The sequence below is a fragment of the Artemia franciscana genome, chromosome 2, assembly GCF_032884065.1.
Source record: "Artemia franciscana chromosome 2, ASM3288406v1, whole genome shotgun sequence".
Taxonomy (NCBI): domain Eukaryota; kingdom Metazoa; phylum Arthropoda; class Branchiopoda; order Anostraca; family Artemiidae; genus Artemia; species Artemia franciscana.
The window spans coordinates 65,294,905-65,312,722 of record NC_088864.1 but is presented as its reverse complement, the minus strand read 5'-3'; the positions used below and the strand labels follow the sequence as shown (position 1 = coordinate 65,312,722).

The following is a 17,818-nucleotide window of genomic DNA, read 5'->3' as shown; positions in this document are numbered from 1 at the left end:
ATGTTCTTTACAAATATAATAGTTGCTTTTACCACAAATTCAAATTTAAGCACTTTCTAAGCTCTTAAAAATGACAAATTTTCAATTGAAGTACAAGTTATCAGTTGTTTCCAACAAAATATTACTAGGTTTTCTCCTTGCTGTTTTAGACAAAATAATGCAACATTTTCTTAGTGCAAAGAAGAAAAGATGATAGCATTGATAAAATTAATTTATCCAAATTATTGTTAGAAAATCAGTGCTTGTGGATTATATAATGTTGAAAAAATGGATTTATAATGAAACAGTAAGTTTCAGATCAATATTTTAAAGTTTGATACAAATGTTTTTAGCCTTTTTTATACCCCATATTAAGGTCATTTTTAAGGGCTCAAAAAGTGTTTTAATATGAATTTGAGGTAGAAGAGATTATTAAATTTGAAAATAACATAAAAAAAAGGCATCAAGTGATATATTCAAAGCAAGTTATATGGTTTACTATAATTTTACCTACATTGTAATAATAAAATTTGAGCTGTATATTTGCAAATTAGGGGGGGGGGGTAAAGTACCAAAGAGATGTATGCAAAATCTGTCAGCTACAATTAAGCTATTCTATAGGCCTATATTATGAAGGGAGAATTGTTTTCTGAAAATGTTTCCTTGTTTATAAGTAATTAACTAGGCATATACTAAATAAAATTTCATCGGAAAACTTCCCGGTAAATTCATTGACCAGGCTAAAGATTTTAAAGATAATCTATTCACCTGTTTAGAGCCTTCTTTAAATAGCTCTATATTGAACTCTTTATCCCACTTATTCTGGAGTAGCTTTGCATCTAATTTGACAGAAATCCATTCGAAGGGATTTTGGAATAAGAAAACGGGGTATTTATTAGCAAACTTCGGGCCGGAATTACTAAATTTTCTAACAAAAATTTTACAAGACATTGCACGCAAAATGAAATTGAAGCATTTGCCAAAACATACCATCTACAAGTAACTCTCTTTTAAGGGACTATCGATATGGCTGCTCTTTCAGCTGGAGTTTTACGGATAGATCGTCAATAGATTCAGACAATTAGGTTAGACCCTTCTGAAACAAATCACTAGTTCTCTCTCTACCATTCTTCCTTACGACTGGGCCGTTTGACTAAGAACAAACTTATTTGGTACATTTGTTAAGGCCGTAAATATTTCGTAGTTCATATAATTGACTTACCATTAAAGTAAACATACCACTCCATGATTTTTTTATGTTCTTTACGAATATAATAATCGCTTCTATTGCAAATTCAAATTTAAGCACTTTTTGAACTCTTAAAAATGACCAAAATATGGGGTATAAAAAGGCTTAAAACATTGGTCTCAAACTTTAAACATAGCACTCGATAATACGTTTATCGCAGAATCATAATTTCAGCACTTTTTGAGCTCTTAAAAATGAGCTCTTTAACAATAAATTATGCGTTTTTGGTTGTTTTCGACAAAATAATACTACGAAACACCAAAATTATTTATAGTTAGGTTAGGTGGGGTTAGTTAGGTTAGGTCAAAAAGTGCTTGAATTCTAATTTGCGAAAAAAGCGGATTAATATACTTGTAAAGAACATAATAAAAGGTATTGAGTGGTATGTTCACTTTATTGGTAAGTCAGTTATATGAAATGCAAAATATTTACCATTAAGGCTACTGGTTTGGTTCATTTCCTTTTTTTGCCTTGCCTGCATTATTTATTTAGAGTTATCTTATTTGTATTTTATTTGCTTAAATTTTTATACCTGGCTTAGGAGACGGGTTAAAAGTTCGTTTTGTATTATTTATTAGAATTAAGTTGTATGTATAATTTAAATGATGTTTGAATGGTCAGTTTTCATTAATTTGATTCCTAATTTTCAACGCAGGCAACTGATTCTGCTGATTAACCCCCTATCAATAGCAAGATGAGAGATATATGGCAAAATTCAGTGGATATTGACCAAAGTGACACCCAAGCAAGCTAGTGATCACATAAGTCACAGAACAATTGATTGATAAAATTGCATATAACCTATTGGTCGAACATGTCAAACCCCAAACAACAACAGTCATTCAATAGCTTTCTTTAAGTTTTCGAGTGCCTTTAAAATTAAATTTTAAGATAATTAAAATAATTAAAATAATAAAAAATAAAATAATTAAATAATTAAAATAATTATTTTTTTTTGTATTTTAAAAACTTTAAGAAGAAGTATATATCACAATGACTTAAAATTTGAAAACAATGTCAAAGTTAAACATGAAATTCAAAAAAATAGGGACTAATCTTTAAAAATGAATTCTTACGGTAAAATTCAATTTAATTACAATTTCACGTCAAAGCGTTTTTGCTGAGTTTGATAGAAACTTTTTTTTTCTCGAAATAATGCTCAAATCAAGAATTGTGGAAAGGTTTGTGGAAGCCCTTTTTTCTTATGAGCGCTGAAATTTAAAAACAGTATTCTTGTTGCTTCATTGACTGATTTATTTTCTGGTTTTCTGTTAAACGCAAATTTTAAGACAATTTTAAACGGTTTCACGACTCTACCACTATTGTTATTTACGATTGTACAAGATCCAGAAAAAGTGTGGCAAAAAAAGCCTTTCTTCTTGTTTTTGCTTTTCCTTTACGGTGTACCCGTTTTTAAATTTTTCCGTCGTTTTTTTTATCCTGTTTGTAGGTTACATCAAATTTTGGAAAATTTCAAAAAAATAACTATTATTAAAATATTGAATGTTTTTCTCTTGTATTATACTTAAGTCACTAAAAGAATAAACTCCCTGAAAGCTTGTCCCAGGAAAACTTACCCCTAAGAAGTTTTATTGAAAATATCCATGCATTGAAATATCTAGTAATCTTCGTATCCTACTCACTTTCTTCCTTGTGTATCCAAAACCCGGTCAAGGGTTTTCGAAGTATATGATTGAAGTAGCTAAGGCTGATAGAGTTTGGGACTTTCACCTCTTTAAATACCTCCACTTGTAAACAATTTATGGTAATGAATAGTAATTAAAGAGCCAAGCTTATCACTGGTGTTTCCCACTATTCAAAACCACTTGCGTAAGACAGTTTGATTTTTTAGAAAAAGTAAAGAATCTCCCTTAAAAAGGAGTATGTGATTAATGTATATTCCTCCGGGTAATTCAGCTTGTTTGAGGACCCCATGTTATATAGTTCTTATATAGCTCTGGTTCATGAAGATACAGAATTTCGTATTTTCTGTGAGATCGAGGGAATTTTTGAATGGAGTTCGAGTAAAAATGCAAAAAAATTAGAGCCATATCAAATTATAAAATCATAGCCAATACAAAGCCACTCACTCAGTTTCAGAGACTATATTTCTAAGTCATGGTTCAGTCACCTCTAACACATATAAAATAAATAAAAATGAAGGATTATTGCCTGTCTATGCAGCTGTACTCACTGTTTACACATGATAATAGGAAGGAAACCTTTGGTTTTTTTTCTGTGTTGAAAATTTTTCTAATTTTTGGCTAGAGCTAATTGAGATCAAACACGAAGGGTTAATTTACTATGTAATTTGTAAGAGCATATTTGGAATAAGCGTACAATTTGGATGCTAAGGGGGTTGACAGCTCTTTCTTACCGTAAAGAAATTTTGAGTACAAAAAAAAAGATTGCAATCGTAGATTTGACTGCAAGAAAATGGAAGCAAGAATTTTTTATTGGATTATGCATAAAATGTTATTGAAACCCCTCACCCATACATTAGGGGAGTTTCTGTCCCTTAATTCTTCGCATTCATTTTGGAAGACCCATGCAACTTCCGTTATCCTATACCAATACTTTCCCATAAATAAACATATGTTATCTCTGTCAACTAAGGATCACAGAGATCAAACAGCTCTTGATAACGAACTGTAAGTAAGGAGTGACGTAGCTCAATGGTACCCAAACTCAAAAATACTGAATTTTAATATAAATAAATATTTTAAAAAATTGGCCTATTATGCTGATTCAGAATATATACGATTCATTAGGTTAATTTTTACCCATCGATGGTTACGAGCCTCAGAAAATTTGCCTGATTTTCAAAAAAGGTGGCAAACATCCCTTAAGAGTCAATGCATTTCAATAAATATCACACCATCAGATCCAGCGCATCAGAGAACCCTACTGTAGAGATTTAGAGCTCCCATCTTCAAAAATGTGGAAAATTACAATTTTTTCGAAAGAAAGGTCAGGGATGCGTGTTAATTTGTTAGTTTTATTTTTGTATTCCGCAATGGAGATCGTATTCAACCCGTGGTTCTAAAATATCGGGAGAGGACTCATTCTGACAGAAATTTAAAGTTTTGTTTCGCTTTTCAAGTGAACAAAATGATTGGAAGGCAGTTCAATTGTCCCCTTTTTTTCCAAAGCAGTTGGATCAAAATTCCGAGATAGTCATTTTGCCCAGCACAGTTTTAAGGTCCAATAACTATGCCTTTAGAGATAACATGGCACCCCTCCCTCGGAGCTCCTGGGGACAGACCTTTAAGCCATGACATTTTCCCACTGTTTACGCATAGTATCTGTTGTTAGGAAGTATGCAAATATTTTTTGGGTGGGGGGGACCGAGGGTGAATTTTTTTGGAGGATTTTTCAAGGGCAGAATTTTCCATGGATAATGAAATTTACGGTAGGGGGTGAACTTTTTAGAGAGAATTTTAAACTGGAGGATTTTGCAGAATTCCTGCAAGAAATTATTTTTATTTACCCTATTTGCTCTTTGACAACTCAGTTTTACATTTGGAGTTGTTAATAGTAACTCGCTGGGGTAAATTTTCACCGGGATTAAATTGTCTAGAGAATTTTTCCACGAATAGAGTGCTCTCGGCCTTATTTAACATAGAATCAGGCATTAAATAAAATAATTTTTTTTTTCAAATGAAAGTACAGAGCAACAAAAAATTGAAACAAACAGAAATTATTACGTTATGAGGGGGGCTGCTCCCTCTTCAATACCTGGCTCTTTACGCTAAAGTGCGACTTTTTGTCACATTCCTTCAAGAACGACTCCCAAAAAACAAGTGTCGGTTAATTAGAACAATGAGATTTTTTATTTAATATTTAAAAACTTTAGCGTGAAGAGCGAGGTATTGAAAAGTGGGCAACCCCCTTTCTATAATGTAATAATTTCTGTTCACCATAAGTTTTAATGTTGCTCCTTGCTTTCAGCTTAAAAAAAACTTTTTTTTTATTTGATATTAATAGGGACTGATTCTTAAAGGTTTTAATGTTAATGATTAAAAATACTTACGGCCATTTGATCGTATTACGACAATCCTAAATCAAAACAATCTAACTGCAATATTTCAGAAATATTAGTTGATTTCCATCAAAATTGGTTTATAAGGGTTTCTGAACTTCGTGACTAAAAATTGAAGGATAAGATCGTGATACGATATTCAAGGACATTACGGTAGTGTGGCCTAAGCAAAAAAGCTACCAACAATTTTTTTCTTTTTTTCTTTAGCCACTTTGTGTGAAAGGAGTGCTCGTGGAAACTTTGGAAGAAACTCATTCAATTTAAAGTTAGAAGTGTCCCTTGTATGAGTCGAAAGTGAATGGAGGACAAACCAAGCCCGTTTCGTGGCCTTTTCTGTAATCCACCCTCAGCGTAACTCCCAAAAACATCCGATCAAAATAACGAAATTAAGGAAATTTCATAACAGGAATGAGGAGGAGGAATCGCTTCCTGTTAGGTGTGCAATTGACATGAAACTTTCAGGGGTTGTTATCTGGTCCAAAACGGTCAAGCATTTTGATGAGGGGGGGGGGTATAAGAAAAAAGGATTAAAGAGCTTTCCGTCCTTCATCAGTTTGAAGCTTACAGTCGTAAATAAATCCTTGCACCAGTAGGAACTCAATGATATATATATATATATATATATATATATATATATATATATATATATATATATATATATATATATATATATATATATATATATATATATATATATATAAAGCAAGGCATTATCTCTCCAAAAGGGAAAGCGGAATCGAAGAAAGAGTCCCATTTTTTTTGCTGACCGACTTAAAGCCTGTATCATTAAGGCCTTTGGCTAAGGGAACCCTAATACAGAAGTGCAAACAGAAAAAAAAAATACTGATCGTCCCAAAATGGGATCTGTGAAAAAAAAATTAACCTGACCACTTCTCATGAAAGGATGGTCATAGAAGCTAAGGATTAAGCACATTCAAGCAGAAATTAAAGGTTCTAATATCATTTTAGAAGGAAAAGAGTGGCCTTATTGCTTTCTGCTACTCAGCCCCTCCCTCGTGTATGCTGCATGACATTGGATCTAAAATTTCTGTAGCAGTGTTTTGACATCAACGCGGTTTTCCGCCACCATATGTTCTCCGCCACCTTTTAATTCAGGTAGGTCAAAATAGAAAAAGATATAGACATAGACATAGACATAAGAACGGACATAGGCATAGACATAGAAACAGACATAGACATAGACACAGATATAGACAAAAATAGATATAGACATAGATATAGACATAGACGTAGACAAAGACATAGACATAGACATAGGCATAGACATAGACATGGACTAACCTAACCTGCCTATTCTGACCCAGCTAATCCTCTTGGTGATGCAAGATTTCTTGGGTGGCCGCGGTGGCGTTAAAACACCCAATTCCAAATTTTGAGACACTCATTCTATTCAGAAACTTTGAATCTTCCAATAAGTAAGCCTCCAGGTCCAATGTAACCGTCCACAGATCTGTCGGTAAGGATCTTAGTAAATTAGCCATTGTTCACAGATAGATTTTAGTAGAAAAGGTGAAGTTCCTTATAGGACTTCTATACATAGTTAAAATCTATGCATAGTTAATTAGCTTGACAAATCTAAAGACGCTGTGTGTTGGCAAGCTATCAAAATGACATAAATGCATTACTTTGCGAACAGCTTGAGGTATCAGGTTAAAGCTTCTTGAGAGGGTTGAAAAAGGGTAGGGATAGTTAGAACCTAAATTTTGACTTGGGGGTATGAACAGATTTAAAATAAAATACGCTATTTACATTCAGGCCAACGGAATGCTATATCTGTCATATCTTTGGAGCGATCTGGGGTTTAAGCTGGAACTCTTAGGAATTGTTTAAGAAAGGATGTGGGATACTATAGCAAGGGAAATTCAAATTTTCCACCGGGGGAGGGAAAAGGGGTAGAACAGTTCTTCCCTCTAATCCACAAAGCATTCTTGCATTGTAAGTTCCCATGGGATTTGTAATCTATGCACAAATAACCATAAACTTTTAATAAAAACACTATATGTTACTAGCCTATCAAAATGACGCACCTGCAATGTACCAAAAACTGCTGGGGTGTCAATCTGAAACTTCCAGGTAAGGGGGAAGTGATTATGAAGTTGAAAATGGGTGAGAGGGTAGAGGTAATTGAACTGAAACTATGTATATCCTTGATGTCAAAATATAATGTTTGTAAAACCTCAGGAATGGCTTGGAGGATTGAGTTGAAATTTTATTTGGGAGCTGGGAAGCCGAATGGGCCGCCAATTTTGATTTGGGGTAGGGAGAGACACAAATTGAGAGAATTTATTGGCCTAGATGATCAAAATGGCACATCTGTGACATCTCGAGAACAAGAGATGGAAATCGAGTTAAAAATTTCCGAGTATTCGGGGAGAAAGGGATAATCATGTTTTAAGTTTGGAGACTTGGGATGGGAGGACAAAAAAGAAGGGTATGGGAAGGGCTGGCTTCTTTTCAGTCCTCTCGATTCTTAAAAGGGGCACCAGAACTTTGAATTTCCGACCGAATAATTTCCTTCGAAAGTTCCCACAACAACTTCTTCTATATGAAGTGCCATGGCGAAAATAAATTACCTCACAAATGGTATTTGATTTTGACTAAAACAGGCATCAGAATTTTTTTTTTTCAAACGCTCAGGCCCTAAGCCAAACTAAGAAATATTACCCTTCAAACAAAACGTACAAAATTTTTGCTAATCTTCAAGCTACCAAGATTGAAATTGAAAATTGTTATTTTGAACTGTGTCTGTCAGTGTCGTATATGTATAAATTGCTACTTTTAATTAGGATAGCTTACGATACAGGATAGATTACGTACAATAAATTGTACTTTTGTTCATCGTGAAAGCCTAACACTTTTCCACCTGAAAATTGTTCATTTGTCATAGTATTTCAAATTTTTTACGCTTCTTGAGTTTACCAAGTAAAATTTCGAGGAAATTAAATAAAATTTATGATATTGTATTCTACTAAACACCAGGAAACAGGGTTCCCTTGGGTTAGGGGGATTTAGGGGATGATAGCTAAACTCTTATCTATGCTAATTTCAAAAATTTTTAAGTTAGACTTAATTTTTAGTTTTAAGTTCCATATTTTTTGGTTTTGATTTTTTTTTGTTCATAGTAATATTTATCCAATTTTAATTTGGATTTTGTATGATTGTCTCCACTAATTTCAACTCGTAATTTTACTTCTTACTTCTGTTCCAAACAACTTTTATTTGAAATATATTTTTGTGAATCCCTGAACACCATACTTTTTACCCCTAACCTTACTCTTTCATGCCCGAAAATTAAAAAAATAGGAAGCATCGTATGAATTTTAAATTTCTGAACCGATACGACTTCCAAAAGAACCTGAACAGGAGTTACATGAAGACAAATCTGCCCAAAAGCAGACAATGGTTATAATCAGTCTTATAATATGTCTGGTTAGGATTTCAAGTAAACAAAAAGATGGCGGTCATATTCCTCCTTGTCCTATTTTCAGTCACTCAGCAATTTTTTTAAATATTACTCGTGTCATTGCTACCAGTTCACAAAAATAACTATAAGGATATCCAGAAGTTACTTTAAGCTCCTAACCCCTTGAAAAAAGCCCATCAAATGTTCATAAAGAATCTATTCACTAAAGCTCCATTCAAATAATGTTCTTCTCATTGTATAGAATGAGAATACTATTACAGTTTATTTATGTAGAATACCGCATTCTAAGAATTTTCCGAATCAAAAGGATGCCATTGTATTGCCGTTTCTAAAAAAAGCCTTTTTCCACCTAGAAAAGTATAGCCATTAATTTTGAAAATAAATATATCACACTGTTAGCATCAGAAAAGAGTCCGGTGCATTTAGGTTCTGTTTATACAGGGTGAAAATTTTGAAATTTGAAACTAATTTTGAAAACAAATAAGTCATGCTGTAACGCTGTTGCTACAGGAAATAACGCTGCAGAATTTTAATCTTTCGAACATAATAATTATATATACTATATCGGGAATTGATTTTCTTGCTGCACTGTTTACTTTATTTTTAATGTAAACAAATAAACATAGTAGAGCTATTTTTTCATTTTAGTCTTTTTGACACTTTATGGAATACGTTCATGCTTTTTTATGTGGTTTTTTGTCCATTTTAATAGTTTTTGCTTGTTTTTTGTTCTTATAAAACACAAATATCAGTTTTGAAAATAAATGAATCACGTTGTTAGAATCGTAAGAGAGTTCGGTGAAAGTAAGCTTGATTCATGTAGGCTGTGTTCATAATGTGGCTTTCCTAATTCAAAATATATCTAGCTGACTTTTTACAGTTTCACAGTATTTTTTTTGTCTTTTGTTCTTTTTTTCTCTTTTGTTTGTGTTGCTCTTTGTCTTTTTCTTTAGATGATTAACTAAGTTTTTTTTTGTTTTTTCCCCCTTTCTCCTGTTACCTGGCTCTGTTAATACAGCGTTAGACTCCAAATAAGACTGTATTACGTTGGATTCCTGCTTTTTTTTTTCAATCACGATTTCGTCCCTTCTATATGAGTATTATTCAAATAATTTCAGTGCATTTATAAATGTAATGCACTCCTTTTTTTTTATCAAGTAGTGGCGCACTAAGAAAACAATTACGGGAGGGGGCTGACTGGGGGTCCCTGGGCCAACCAGCGGAAAACTTTAAAAATTCTTTAGAAAAAAAAAGTATTTTAAGGCATTACATTAAGTTTATTTTAGCTCTCTGAATGTAAGTTTTGAGTAGGGACTAAGGAATGAATGATTAAAACCGAGCATATTAAATAGGATTAAAAACAAACTGTTTTTTTTTCTTGAGGGGACGCCCCTTTGTGGATGCGCGCATGTCGTTAAGCATTTTGGTTCAAAGGGGAACAGAGGTTATCCAGTTCATAGTTTGCAAAGACATTCTTAGTTTACCCAATACCCAACGAATGCATAACCCAACGAATGGCGTAAATTGGTCAAAATTATGTGGGGGGAGGGGTCAAGGAGTGGACAAATTTTCCCAAACAAAATAAAATGACAGAGCAAGCTGAAAAACGAGTCATATAGTAATAAAAAAAGGTAAAGATGTAGTAAAGAAAATTGACCTGTTTCAGTGGATGCTTCAATTATGCAAGCTTATCTTGGTTTTGACAACCTTTCTGAAGAAACTAAATTTCAGCACAGGGGGGGGGGGATCTGGGGTGGTGGTGGAAAACTGAGAACTGGGAGGGGTTGCTACCCCCTCTTGCCCCACAGAAAATTAAGCCTCTGACCCCAACCCCTTGCCACTTAGTGGTTGGAAAGATGTAGACATGTGGTTCTGGAACCACTCGAAGCTGTATATTAAAAGAAGAATTACTTATTGTCATACTTACTTATTCAAATTATTTACTTGACAATTTCATCGTAATATGATATCCATACGTAAGATTGGGCATCCAAAGAGGAAGAAAAACAAACTAAAACAGCTCTGTAGAAGATTTGAGGTAATTTTTCCTAAACTTTTTGAAATGAAATAAAAATCAATTTATAAGACCATTTATCGTACCAAGACAAGAAATGATCTTTTTTTTCTAGATTTCGATTCATTTCTAAGTAATGAGTAGCTTTCTATTTAGGGACAGGTCAAATAACTTCCTAAGCCAAAAGGCTCATTTCTGTTGAGCTAGCAAAATTTTCCAAAAACATGTCGATTTGCAAACCTGTCCGCTTAGTTAACCTTTTGTGTCGGAGCTACTTACCTAGAGCTACTTTTTTATGTGCTACTAAATTTGATTTTCTAAAACAAAAAATTAAAAATCTATTTCTTATTTTTAAAATATCTTTTTGCATCTAACATATATCAATAAAAATAGTGCAAATAAATAAACTGGTGATATTTCCCTATGTTTGTAGAATTACAGAAAACTAGCGCTTTACTGAAAACACAAAAGCTAAGTATAAAAAATAAGAATATTGATTTTGTAGTCAAAAGTAAGTATGAAGCCTCACAACAACAAACCAATTTATAACACTTTTCATAGTCTTACAGGAGATTTTCATATGAGAAACTCTCAGCATATAATCAAAATTATTTTATAAATTTAGGCATAAAAATAATAAGTTTAAAGTCATTAAGTATCATACAAAATAATGGATTGATTTATCAGGTAACATCTTGGTGTCACCTTGGATTACTCGAATTGAAGAACATGTCAGCCGTAATATGAACTCTGGAAATCCAGTTACTACTCTTTATAAAACGGAAAATTTTAAATTGTAAATAATTTTAAATTTTGAATTGTAAATTGAAAATTTAAATTGTACGAGTTTGTAGTCTTAATACTAACAAGATTGCTCTTCGAACTTGTCTACAAAATAATCATGAAACGTCCTTTCAAACAGTTCGTGGTAACGAACTGTAGTAAGGAGCGACCCGGCTCAATAGTAACCAAAACTCTAAAAAATGGAATTTTGATACCAATAGCTATATCAAAAGAATCGCATTTTAATGTTGGTTTTAAATATATAAGTTTCATCAAGTTTAGTCTTACCCATCAAAAGTTACGAGCCTGAGAAAATTTGCGTTATTTTAGAAAATAGGGGGAAACACCCCCTAAAAGTAATAGAATCTTAACGAAAATGACACCATCAGATTCAGCGTATCAGAGAACCCTACTGTAGAAGTTTCAAGCTCCTATCTACAAAAATGTGGAATTTTGCATTTTTTGCCAGAAGACAAATCACGGGTGCGTGTTTATTTGTTTGTTTGTTTTTTTGTTTTTTTTCCAGGGGTCATCGTATCGACCAAGTGGTCCTAGAATGTCGCAAAAGGGCTCATTCTAACGGAAATGAAAAGTTCTAGTGCCCTTTTTAAGTGACCAAAAAAATTGGAGGGCACCTAGGCCCCCTCCCACGCTAATTATTTTCCCAAAGTCAACGGATCAAAATTCTGAGATAGCCATTTTATTCAGCGTAGTCGAAAAACCTTATAACTATGTCTTTGGGGACGACTTACTCCCCCACAGTCCCCGTGGGAGGGGCAACAAGTTACAAACTTTGACCTGTGCTTACATATAGTAATGGTTATTGGGAAGTATACAGGCGTTTTCAGGAGGATTTTTTTGGTTGGGGGGAGGGGTTGTGAAGAGGGGGATATGCTGGGGGAACTTTCCATCGAGAATTTGTCATGGGAGAAGAAAACTTCCATGAAGGGAGAGCAGGATTTACTAGCATTATTTAAAAAAAGATTAAAAAATAAATGTGAAAAAGCTTTTTCACCTGGAAGTAAGGAACAGCAATAAAACTTAGAACAAACAGAAATTATTACCCATATAAGGGGCTCACCTCCTTATGATACCTAGCTCTTTACGCTAAAGTATTTTTAGTAATTTCAACTATTTATTCTACGGCTTTTATGATTCAGGGATCATTCTTAATGAATTGGGATAAAATTTAAGCTTTAGTGTAAAGAGCGAGGTACTGACGATGGGGCGAATCCCCTCATATATGTAATAAAAACATGAGAATACAAAAGTTCTTTACGTAAGCTAATTTATAAGTTACGTAAATCTTTTACCAATAAAAAGATTCGTAAAAAATTAAAAGTTCTAGTTGCCTTTTTAATTAACCAAAAAATCGGAGGGCAACTAGGCTTCGCCCCCACTCTTTTTTTCTCAAAATCATTCGATCAAAATTATGAGAAAGCCATTTAGCCCCCCCCCCAAAAAAAAATATGCAAAATTTCGTTTTGATTATTACTCTGCGGAAAGCCAAAATCAAAACATGCATTGATTCAAAAACGTTCAGAAATTACATAAAAAAAACGAGTTTTTTTAACTGAAAGTAAGGAGCGACATTAAAACTTAAAACGCACAGAAATTACTTCGTATATGAAAGAGGCTGCTTCCTCATCAACGCCCCGCTCTTTACGCTAAAGTTTTTTTTACTGTTTTAAAAAGAAGAATTGAGAGAAAGAGTCAAACTTTAGCGTAAAGAGCGGGGCGTTGATGAGGAAGCAGCCTCTTTCATATACGAAGTAATTTCTGTGCGTTTTAAGTTTTAATGTCGCTCCTTACTTTCAGTTAAAAAAACTCGTTTTTTTTATTTAATTCAGATCAAAAACGACATTCAATCATTGAACTGAGCTCATTGTGCCGAGGTGATTCCAAAATGAACGAAAAAAGCAACAATCTAAAAATTCTTTACTTTCATATTGTTAAAAGTGTCCTTAAATGGTTTACTTTTACCGTGTCAAAACTCCTATAATGTGTTGTGTTTTCAGTAAAGCGCTAGTTTTCTCTAATCCTACAAACATAGGGAAGTATCACCAGTTTATTTATTTGCACAAATTGTATTGATATATGCTTGAAGTAATATTTTTGATATATCCTTGAAGTAATAGGCTCTGAAGTAATATTTTTTGTTCGTTTTAAGTTTCAACTACGCTCTTTACTTCCCTCGGAAAAACGTTATTTTTTAAATTATTATTAGTAAAGACGGAGGGAGCAGTGAAGATTTTAAAAGTAGAATAGCCAAGGCTCATGGTGTTTTTTCACAGTTAAAAAAAATTGGAAGAATATGAAGATATGTCTGTAAACCAAGGTTAGAATATTGGAAGCAACAGTGACGAGAGTAGAGAGTGGTCAAATATGGCTCTGAAGCATGGGCGCTCCGAAAAGCTGATGACGATTTGCCAGATGTTTTTCAGAGAATTGTAAAATAAGACCGTATTTCAAACAATAGGCTGTACGAAAAACGTGGTTCAGTTCTACTTTCTAGGGCTACAATAAAATAAAGGTTAAGATGGCTAGTGTACGTTCTACGCATGAAGGATGAAAGATTGCCGAAGATTGTCCTTTTGGTCAACCGTCTAGGGATAAACGGAAAGCAGGTTGTCCTCGTCTGTGTGGGAAGGTATCATAAAGAAAGATTTAAAGGAAATGGGAACTTCTTGGGAGGGTGTAAAGAGGGAGGCTCTAAATAGATTGGGAAGGAAGGGGAAGCGTTCGTAGCAGTGTTGGCCTCAGGCGGCTTGGTTCTGCGGTGAGTTGTTAGTAGTAGTAGTAAACTCTCTCTTATAAATGGAAAAGCTGTGTGGTCTAAGAAATTATTTATGATACTAATAGGAGGAGCTAATATCTAAAAAATCGAACTTTCCCTCTTCTCCCTAAATTAAAATTTGGTCCCTGGTTTGATGGTTCCATAGAACATGATATAACCCCTATTAGGAGAGTCATATGCAGGATAAGTATACATCACCTCTAGTCACTTTATTTTACTTTTCTAACGACATTTCAGAAACACTGACCAACATGTCTAAAAAAAAAAATGTCACTGACCAACAAAAATGTCTACCAATTTGGCCTAAAGCCAGAAATCCACCTTAACTGTAGATGTGTTTAAGTAAAAGCATAATTCTGCTCCAGTGAAGATTTAATTTTTTCGGGAAAATGAAACTGTTCAGACTTCGTGTTTGCTTGCAATGCGCCAATATTTTTAGTTTCTGAGCCTATAATTGATTAATTAAAAAACAAGTTTTTTTCAATTGAAAGTAAGGAGCAACATTAAAACTTAAAACAGACAGAAATTATTACGTATACGAGGGGGGGTGCAATTCGTTAATACCTCACTCTTTACGCTAAACTTTGAATTTTGTTCTAATTCTTTAAGAATGAATCACAAAGGCCGTTTAATTAGAATAAATAGCTCTTTTGACAATACTAAAAAAAAATTAGCGTAAAGAGCAAGGTATTGACGAGGGGTGCATCCCCTCTATGCATTATAATTTCTCTGCGTTTGAAGTTTTAATGTTGCTCCTTACTTTCAGTTGAAAAAAACTTCTTGTTTTAATTTAATTTATCGTCTCTTTTAAATAATCCTGGAAAATCCGGCACCTCTTCATGGAAAATTCTATTTCCCCCATGAGAAATTCCTCAATGGAAAGATCATCCAACGTAACCCTCTCCCCCGACCTCTACCAGGAAAAATCCCCCTGAAAACGTCTGCATGCTTCCTAATTACCAATATTATATGTAAACAATGGGCACAACCTGCAGCCCTTCCACCGGGAACTGTGGGGGATTAATTCATCCTCAAAAACATAGTTACTAGATTTTTCGACTATTCTGAACAAATTGGCTATCTCAGAACTTTGATCCAGTGACTTTGGGAAAAAATGAGCATTGTTGCCCGTCAATTTTTTGGTCACTTAAAAAGGGCACTAGAACTTTAAATTTTTCTTCAAATGAGCCCTCTCGCAAAATTCTAGGAACACTAGTCGATACGATCACCCCTGGAAAAAAAAACAACAAATAGACACGCATCTGTGATCTTTCCTCTGGCAAAAAACTCAAAATTCCACATTTTTGCAGATAGAAGCTTCAAACCTCTACAGTAGGATTCTCTGATACGCTGAATCTGATGATGTGATTTTCGTTAATATTCTATGACTTTTAGGGGGTGTTCCTCCCTATTTTCTAAAATAACGCAAATTTTCTCAGGCTCGTAACTTTTGATGGGTAAACCTAAACTTGATGAAACTTATATATTTAAAACCAGCATTAAAATGCGATTCTCTGATACTCTGAATCTGATTGTGTGATTTTCATTACCATTATATAACCATTGGGGGCATTTCTCTCTTTTTTCGAAAACAAGTCAAATTTTCTCAGGCTCGTAACTTTTGATGAGTATTACTAAACTTGATGAAACTTATATATTTAACATCAGTACAAAAATCTAATTCTTTTGATGACTCTATTGGTATCAAAATTTGCTTTTTTTGCAGTCACTATTGAGCCGCATCGATCGTTACCACGAACTGTTTGATTTAAGAATTTATAAAAGATCACCTTGTGATAATTGAATTCATTTTGAGCTTCTATGGGTTAACTTTTCTTAAATTATCTTTGTATGGACACGAAATATGTTAATATAGAAAAAAACTTGTCTAATTATTTTAAATAAGAGGATGGAAAAAAGAAAAAGGAACTTTTAGTAACGAAGCTTTATTGTCATGTTGGATATTGTTAGTATTAAATAAAAAAAAACAAGTTTTTTCAACTGAAAGTAAGGAGTGACATCAAAACTTAAAACGCACAGAAATTACTTCGTATATGAAAGAGGCTGCTTCCTCATCAAAGCCCCGCTCTTTACGCTAAAGTTTGACTCTTTCTCTCAATTCTTCTTTTTAAAACAGTAAAAAACTTTAGCGTAAAGAGCGGGGCGTTGATGAGGAAGCAGCCTCTTTCATATACGAAGTAATTTCTGTGCGTTTTAAGTTTTGATGTCACTCCTTACTTTCAGTTGAAAAAACTTGTTTTTTTTATTTAATTTCTGAACGTTTTTGAGTCAATGCATGTTTTGATTTTGGCTCTCCGCAGAGGAATAATCAAAACGAAATATGCATTTTTTTTTTTTTGGCTCAATGGCTTTCTCATAATTTTGATCGAATGATTTTGAGAAAAAAAGAGCGGGGGACGAAGCCTAGTTGCCCCCCGATTTTTTGGTTAATTAAAAAGGCAACTAGAACTTTTAATTTTTTACGAATCTTTTTATTGGTAAAAGATTTACGTAACTTATAAATTAGCTTACGTAAAGAACTTTTGTGTTCTCATGTTTTTATTACATATATGAGGGGATTCGCCCCATCGTCAGTACCTCGCTCTTTACACTAAAGCTTAAATTTTATCCCAATTCATTAAGAATGACCCCCTGAATCACAAAAGCCGTAGAATAAGTAGTTGAAATTACCGAAAATACTTTAGCGTAAAGAGCGAGGTATTAGAAGGAGGTGAGCCCCTTATATGGGTAATAATTTCTGTTTGTTTTAAGTTTTATTGCTGTTCCTTACTTCCAGCTGAAAAAGCTTTTTCACTTTTATTTTTTAATTGTTTTTTTTTAAATAATGCTAGTAAATCCTGCTCTCCCTTCATGGAAATTTTCTTCTCCCATTACAAATTCTCGAAGGAAAGTTCCCCCAGCATATCCCCCTCTTCTCAACCCCTCCCCCAAACCAAAAAAATCCTCCTGAAAACGCCTGTATACTTCCCAATAACCATTACTATATGTAAGCACAGGTCAAAGTTTGTAACTTGTTGCCCCTCCCACGGGGACTGTGGGGGAGTAAGTCGTCCCCAAAGACATAGTTATAAGGTTTTTCGACTACGCTGAATAAAATGGCTATCTCAAAATTTTGATCCATTGACTTTGGGAAAATAATTAGCGTGGGAGGGGGCCTAGGTGCCCTCCAATTTTTTTGGTCACTTAAAAAGGGCACTAGAACTTTTCATTTCCGTTAGAATGAGCCCTCTTGCAACATTCTAGGACAACTGGGTCGATACGATCACCCCTGGGGAAAAAAAACAAAAAAAAAACAAAAAAACAAATAAACACGCATGCGTGATCTGCCTTCTGGCAAAAAATGCAAAATTCCACATTTTTGTAGATAGGAGCTCGAAACTTCTACAGTAGGGTTCTCCGATACGCTGAATCTGATGGTGTGATTTTCGTTAAGATTTTATGACATTTAGGGGGCGTTTCCCCCTATTTTCTAAAATAACGCAAATTTT

The 17,818-nt window shown here is 33.8% G+C and overlaps 1 protein-coding gene and 1 long non-coding RNA gene across 2 annotated transcripts in view; one reads left to right on the top strand and one right to left on the bottom strand.

Annotated features, from left to right (window-relative positions):
* Positions 1-969, bottom strand: part of LOC136043957 (m-AAA protease-interacting protein 1, mitochondrial-like) — a 29,605-nt gene extending 28,636 nt beyond the window's left edge. The window contains exon 1 of the mRNA XM_065729032.1: positions 748-969. Within this exon, the coding sequence (XP_065585104.1) occupies positions 748-930 (183 nt within the window). The 5' untranslated portion in view covers positions 931-969. The remainder of the gene's footprint in view (positions 1-747) is intronic.
* Positions 187-17,818, top strand: part of LOC136043958 (uncharacterized) — a 40,839-nt gene continuing 23,207 nt past the window's right edge. The window contains exons 1-2 of the long non-coding RNA XR_010621764.1: positions 187-286; positions 6,240-6,386. This is a non-coding gene — a long non-coding RNA (uncharacterized LOC136043958). The remainder of the gene's footprint in view (positions 287-6,239; positions 6,387-17,818) is intronic.